At 32.9% G+C, this 7832-nt stretch overlaps 1 protein-coding gene across 4 annotated transcripts in view; it reads right to left on the reverse strand.

Moving 5' to 3' along the window:
- LOC110034000 (leucine--tRNA ligase, chloroplastic/mitochondrial) overlaps positions 1-7832 on the reverse strand; it is a 162253-nt gene that overhangs the window by 79200 nt on the left and 75221 nt on the right. For all 4 annotated transcript variants that reach the window (XM_020738211.1, XM_020738210.1, XM_020738213.1 and 1 more), the window contains one exon: positions 2198-2277. In XM_020738211.1, coding sequence (XP_020593870.1) covers positions 2198-2277 — 80 coding nt within the window. The remainder of the gene's footprint in view (positions 1-2197; positions 2278-7832) is intronic.

Below are 7832 nucleotides of genomic sequence, written 5' to 3' on the forward strand. Positions count from 1 at the left end.
ATATATATTCACTATAAGTCCCCTCAGGTCACAGGTTCGATCCCACGTGGTGCTTTTGCAACCGAGTTCTCAAATAAAGACGTTTAATTGAGCTTCACTAAATCGTGTTACAAACCGCATTCGATTGCGACCGCAACACTCTGCCCGCGTTCCATGTTTGGCCTATATATATATATAAAATAAGAAAAAAAGTTTCAAACCGTCAAGAAAGGAGGAAGGAGGAAGTAAAGAAAAGCTTGTGTGCGTGTGGGAAGGTCAGCCAAGCCTTGCAAGTCGAGCCCTAGCCGAAGAGGCAACGACACCATGCTCACGTGCAGAGGAAGGAGAGGAAGAAAGAGGCGACGGTGGAGAGTGCTTGTGGTGTCAGGTTGAGCCGTGATCAAAGATAAAGGAAGAAGAAGAAGCCATAGGACGAAGCGTGCGGCTTCATTGTGCGTTCCAAGGAGTGGTAGACTATGCTTAGGAGAAAAATAAGGTTCGCGAGCCTCGTGTAAAAGAGGAAGGCACCCTGCTAAGCTTGCACATGGATTAGGCAGTCACTCGAATAAAAGTTAAAATTAGGTTTTTTTATTATAATTTAATTAAAAGTTGTATATATGTGTGTGTTTATTAATTAAGTATTAATAGTAGTTGTATTTAAATTCAGAATGTAATTGAGTGAAGGAGATACAGTTTCAACATCGACGGGGTGAATCACTTCAAAAAATAAGGTGTATTTTAACTAAAATTAAAGTTTAATTTGCTTAATTTAAAATGAATATTAATAAAATATTAATTTATAATAACAATTAAGGTTGAAAAGATTAACCTAGAAGATTTGGAGATAGCGAATTGGTGAAAAAAGCAAGCGAATGTGAGTAATTATTTTTGTATGAGTATTAAATTGAGATTTTACTAACCAATAATTATATTATTGCTTCTTATACCTGATATTATGATATGAGACATTGTGAATGAAAGAATTGCTAAAATGAATGAAGTGAAAATCAATAAGGGAAAATGGTGGTTTCAATAACCTTAAATGAAAGTATAAAAAGAAATGAAAAGTAAAAGTTTAAGTCATATAGGATTGCACCAAATGGTAATGATAGAGGATATAATGTGTCAGTGCACGATAAAGTAAATGATAAAGGTGTACCTTTGGGTGCAATATTTTTAAGATATGTACTAGTATAAGTTTAAGGATGTATTTGAATATAACGGTAATTCTAATATGACTCTTAAAGAGCTTAATAATGGTAAAAATTTAATCTAAAATGAGAATGGTTAAATTTAAAATGAAAATTTATATTTGAATAAGTAGGAATTACATTTCTTTTGGTCATGTATGCATAGCATTAGCATTATAAATTAATGCATATTAAGATTCAAATTGTTCACTATATCGTGAAAACTTACTATTGAATTTAATAATTTCTTTTAGGAAATGAAAAATCGTGTTGATATGTCCGGAAGGAGGGGCTTAATTTATAGGAGAACAAATGCCAATATGTATCAAGTTATATTGTGATTGTAGTTTATTTTTGCATTGTTTTCTTCAGAATAGTGATATACAGTTATATGCTAGTTTTGGATGTTGTCCACAAACTTTATTATTATTTTTGGAGGTTCTGATTTCTGTATGGAATACTTGTGATTTCTTAGTGACTCTTTTATATATTGGAAGTGTCTAGAAATCTATGAATAGTAAATTAAATGTTAATACCGTCCAACCATAGTTCCTGACTTGATTATTTCTAAACTATGAGGTTGGGTCGTGACAGAGAGAAAGCGGAGGGAGATTTTTTATCAAAAAGGGAATCAATAAGAAGAAAAAAAATTCTAGAACTTTTTCTTCGGCTACCTTAATTGGTTAAGGAAATGAATCTGAACTATTTTAAGAAACCATTTCAGCAACATCAATTGTTTCTACTTTGAAAAATGGGTAGTGAAGCAAACTACATTTTGAGTTTGTTCCAACATCCTTCATCTACAGTACACGTGTTGCATATATTTTTTTTAATTATAAACTGGATATTGATGGAAGAGTAAGTTGGAATAGCAAATAAATTCTTTGTAGAGTCTGACACAATGTTTCTTCTTTCCTAAATGCCATCAAAAAGTTCAGATTTAAAGGTTAAATATCAACAAAAAAAAGGGAAAACATAAATGAAAATTAAACAATGATTGCTACTTGTATATGAATTGGATGACATACCAACAAGATCCAGCCCATTGTGGCATAGTGTTCGTTTCTCTCCTAGCAGGCCTATGAGAAAAAGGATCCACGGTTTTTACCTGAACATGAGGGTGCAGTAATCGTACATATCTTATACTGGATTACAATCAGCATAGTATAAAATGGAACAAAAGAAAGAATTGCATTTTAATGGATGTCAAGTGTATAAGGGAAGTATCAAAAGCCATTTACACAAACCAATATGATCAATGAACAATATGCTTAAAGAGCAGATCCACACTCAATTTGACTATGGCTGATTTGAACTCATTAATAGAGCACCACAGTTAAAATGAAGCAGTTCACAAATAAAACAAGCATAACTAACTTTCAAGAACAAGTTCTTCTACTGCTCAACAAGTAGCTTTACGAGAGATCAATAAAACACACATTTACTGATTTCTACATAGCTTTAAATTTGTTCAGCTGCTAATGATTCATAAGAAACAAGCATAACTGCCGAAACTAGATCATTAGAACTTCTGCCATTTAAGCATTTACAAGCAATACAAGAAAAAATTAGTTTGAATCAGATATAGCTTCAAAAAAACATGGTGAAATTTATTTTAGATGATGCTTGTTATTTAAAGATTAAGTGGCTTTAGCTAAAGCTTAATTAAAGCCTATAATTCCATAAGCTTCCTAAAAAAATATACAAGTGAGCATAAGCTAAGCATTGCTTGGTTTGTATGAGCATATTTACACACCAAACAATTAAAGAAAGGTTGGAAATAAATGCTGATTTATCCTCCTTGCTGATTGTTTACCGCATGATAGTAGTTATTTACACGAGTGTCCACCTGTAAGAAAATGTCTCAAAAGTACATTATGATTGATCATCATTGCCATGATCATTATCAACACTTCTAGAAGAAAAATACATGGTGGTTTTTTGGTTTTCTTGAGGTGTTGGTTGTGGATTGAGGTGATGGTTTTTTGTAGTGGGTTGGAGTGGTGGCTGTGGGCTGTGGGTATGAGCATTTTATTTATGTAACTTTGTCTTTTTTAGCTTAGTAATAAAATGGCTAAGACCAAAGAGGTTGATACGCCTACATTGTGGGACAAAAAAACAAAAAAGATATTTTGTGACATTTACCTCAAGGAGATCGATTTGGGAATAGGCCTATTACATATTTCAACAAAGAAGGTTGGCAAAATATTATCAAAAAAATAAAATACAGGAAGAGAGTACGACAGATGCAATTGAAGAGCAAGTAGGTTCAACTAAGAAAGATTGAAAATTTTGGAAGACATTGAAAAAAGGATCAACGGGCTTAAAATGGGATCCGGTGAAACGAACCATTGATGCTTCCAAGTGGTGGATAGAAAGACTTGTCGTAAGCGTTTTTGACACGTCTCCTAGTTTGGTCAATTTCATTTTGTTTTTAAATTGAAGTGTAAGTTGTGAATTTGTAGGTGGTGCCCGCAGTAAATAAACTTAAGATTTGTGGTTTTGATCCTGAGTTGGAGAAGAAGTTATATCAAATGTTTGGAGGTGTCGTTACTACGGGCAACTGCGTAAATGCCCCGAATGAGACAGGTTTTGTGGCACCACCAAGAACTTGGGAGCCGACCGATCATGTGATTCAACCGAAGTCCCCAGCCCGGACCTCCAGGAACTTGAGTCCACCTCCCGTTCTAAGCGTCTGTGGGTTGAGAATAAAAAAAAGTTGGGGATGTTTTCCTTAGAAGACAGATATCACAGCTAGTTTCATCTTGCAACGTTGAACCCCACACACCTCAAGCAAATTCTAATGACTAGGTCCTACAAATTTTGAATGCAACTAGGAAAATTTTTAAGGATGAACCACTGTACATGCTTGAGATAGAGCTGCTTGAAGATCCAACTTGTAGAAATCTTTTCGTTAAGATGTCTGATAACCATAAGGTGACATATCTAGAACGCTTTTATGAGTGCATGAACATTTGAGAGACTTTTATTTACAATCGCTTGGGACATTTTTATTTATTTATTGTTTTTCATTTTTCTTTGTATTTTTTAACTGCTTGGGACATGGTTTATTCGGGGATGCTTAAATGTTTATTGTGTTTTTCATAATCTTATATGATTTTGGCAAATTCATTGATGTTTCTGTGTTAGCCAGTACGATACTGATCTACATGGATGTAACCAGAGAAAGACGCGGAATGAGAACTGCAACTGTTGTAAGCTTGATGTGTGAATATTATAACTCATACATAGATCACTCCCCCTACATGACATGTTCATATGTTGGGGGCAAATAGGTTGGGGAACTTGTGGACCGTCTAACAAGATTTAGCAATATATTCCGCATGACATCTTCATATATTCCGCATGACAAAGATCTGTTGGAGAGACTACACAAAAACCATGAACTTCATGGCTCTTCCATGACTTCCAGAGAAGTTTTGGCGATAATCCTCTTCATATTATCCAAAAATGAATTAATACAAGGAGCAATATAGCGATTTTTCCAAAATAATTTGCAGGTACTTCTCAATGGGGTTGAGGGCACTTGTGAGCTTTTCTTCACAAGTCATAAAACCAACAGATCATACGTTCAAACGGATCCCCACAGATATTTTACACGATGCATGGTATATGTCATTCTTTAAGTAAATCTCTTAAATTTATTACATTCAATTTTGAAAAAACGTTTTTTTACAAAATCAATGTTATTTTACAGGATTGTATTGAGGCAATTGATAGAACACAGATTGACGCACGTGTTCCAAATAATGAGAAGGTTGTATTTATCATCTATTATGGGTTCCCGACACAAAATATCATGGTTGTATGCAACTTCAACATAATATTCACTTTTGTTATAACCGGTTGAGACAACAGTGCATATGACAGTCAAATTTTCAAAATTGTGACGCGAAATATCACTTACAACTTCCCACATCCTCCTGCATGTAACCTTGAGACTCAGCTAATGTCATAATTAACTTTTAGCTTAATAATAATTATGAAATTCAAATCTAGTAAATATTCTTTGGTTGATATTGGATATCCATTCCAACGAGGGTATCTCAAGCCCTTTCCTGATACGAGATATCACATACCGGACTTTAAGCGAGCAAGCAATATAACTAAAGAAAGAAAAAGAAATATTTAATAAAAGATATTCCTCCTTATGCGATGTCAATGAGAAAACTTTTGGTGTTTAGAAGAAAAAATTGGTTATACTCCGCGATACCTCATCCAACCCATTTCACAAATAGGTGCAGATTGTGATTCTCAAGATGACTCTCCACAAGTACATTTGGCAGCATCATTCCTGCAACGACATCGACTTTCGTAAGAAGGACGAGGATCATGAGTCTATACCTGCAAAGGCATTTGAGTGTCGTCTTAGACATTCTTTGTCACAGCTTGAGAATAATGCTTCCACCAGTGCTAAAAATTGGGAAGGTGTTTGTGAGATGACAATGTTGAAAGAAAAAATTACGGATGTGATAGTAGAAGGGTGATTAGAGTATTTCTTCTACTAGTTGTACTTTATTTCTTTTATTCAAAATCATTTATACTTTACATTTTATATTTATTGCTTGAATTTTTTACGGTATTTGTAAGTGTTTTTTTTTTTCCATTTGCATTTCACTGGTTCTTCTTTCGGTGGGTTTAAGAGGTCAATGATGAGACATTTTACCTTAAGAGTTTTTTTAGATGAGTTGTTAGTCACTATTAGTCAGTGTCACATCTGAAATCATAAGAAAAGCAATAACATTCCTCTCTTTTTTTCGGTGATATGGTTTTTAAAGACTTCTAGATAGCATTTTTTTGTGATATGCATATGTGACACACACAAGTTTGGTTTTACATTGGTTAAAGTCTACCAAGAACCTTTTTTTACAAAGTCTGCTGTCTTATTGTAGTGTCAGATTTGTTAGTTGGTATATTAATTTCTTCTTTAGCAATTTCAGCTTTTTTTATGACTAATAGATTGTCTTTTATAGTATTTAGGAAATATGAGCTCCATGATTTTAAGAACCTCCCGATGTTTGCTTTTTCACTGCGGATTTCATACTTCCCTACTTACGTCACGTCAGGCGCATAGCTGCGGGAGACAGTTTTATAGGAGCCTGCAGAAAAATCACTTAAGTGTAACTTCTTCTGGTGGGCAGACAGTCTGACAGATTCCACTGCTGACAATGATCGGTAATGGATAGCATCTCTGAAGGCCGCGTAGCTCGTAACATACGTCGGCTGAATTTTAAAATCAATATTATCATTCTACTAATTATAATTTTAATAGTTCTTTTCTTTTTTTATAAATCTTGATATTCACTATTAAACGAGGCATAAAGCTTATTTTTTGTACTGTTATGATGTAGATTTTTACTTCTAAAGTGTCAAATATATGGTTATGACAGTTCTGTTACAAATAACATTACTACACATGGGCAGAATAGTCATTTGTCTAGAAACAGTTGTCGCACAGCTTTATTCAAACCACAAAAAACAAATAGTCCACAACTTTCTGGGGCAACTGTTGCGTAGCAACTTATTGATAAGCTGCAGCTGCCCCAAACAAACCATAAATTAAATGAGTCAAAGCTTAAACAAATATTATGACATTTCTAACATCATGGGCACTAAACATAAAAAAATAGAAGTGAAACAAATAAATTTAAGTATGAAATGGACAAGCATAGTATATAAATCATTTAAGAATTGTAATTATTTCCAGCAAAAGGTTATATTTAATGCTTTGAAAATTTTTTTTTTTATTTAGTTAACTATCCAAATATATTTTGTTCAATTTTGCTGCTACACTAAACTAATAAAAACTATAAATATGAATGCTCGTGTTAGTCACACATCAACCTACATATTGTTGATCTTATTAAGTATTGAGCTCATCGCATATTACAAGTGTAATTTCAAGAAAGATAAAAAAGATAATAGATCAGGACACAAATTATTAATTTTGTTAGTACAACATTTTGATTGTATAATTTTGGATGTTTTATAAAGAAAGTTCTACCAATTGCAAATTAAAATTTTTATTGAAAATGAATATTTATTTAATGTTTATTTCCGAGCTCTGTAATATATTTTATTGATTATTCTATGTAAATTACAATAGTTATTGCTCAGAATGAATATCAAAGGATTAAAAGTAAAATTGTATGTTTCGCGATGATTTAGATAAACTAATTTCTCACTCACTCAATCCTCGCTAGTAAAAATTATGACGAATGTTGATGAGAAGTATATCTAAAAATTATGATGAATGCTGATGAGAAATATATCTAATTGAATCATCCTCCACTATTACACCATTGATTTACAAAACAGTGTCAATTAGGGTGAGATAGCAATTGGCATTCAATCAATGATTTGAATTATACTCGATAATGGAAATGTAATCGCATTTTGAATTGATATAGACAAAAGATTAAAATTTAAATTGTATTATCACATAGCTATCATTTAATCTTCTTCGAACAGTCGATCCAAAAGAAATGAAACGTATTTCATGTATGACAATCATTATACAATATTTTGCGTTAAATAAATGACTTTATGCAATTAAAGATAGATATAATTAACGACATGCCAAAAAAATGAATGATCAATCATCCAATCCAGAAATAAGAGATAGATAGATAGATATATATA

This window comes from Phalaenopsis equestris, unplaced genomic scaffold (genome assembly GCF_001263595.1).
Source record: "Phalaenopsis equestris unplaced genomic scaffold, ASM126359v1 Scaffold001321, whole genome shotgun sequence".
Classification (NCBI taxonomy): Eukaryota; Viridiplantae; Streptophyta; class Magnoliopsida; order Asparagales; family Orchidaceae; genus Phalaenopsis; species Phalaenopsis equestris.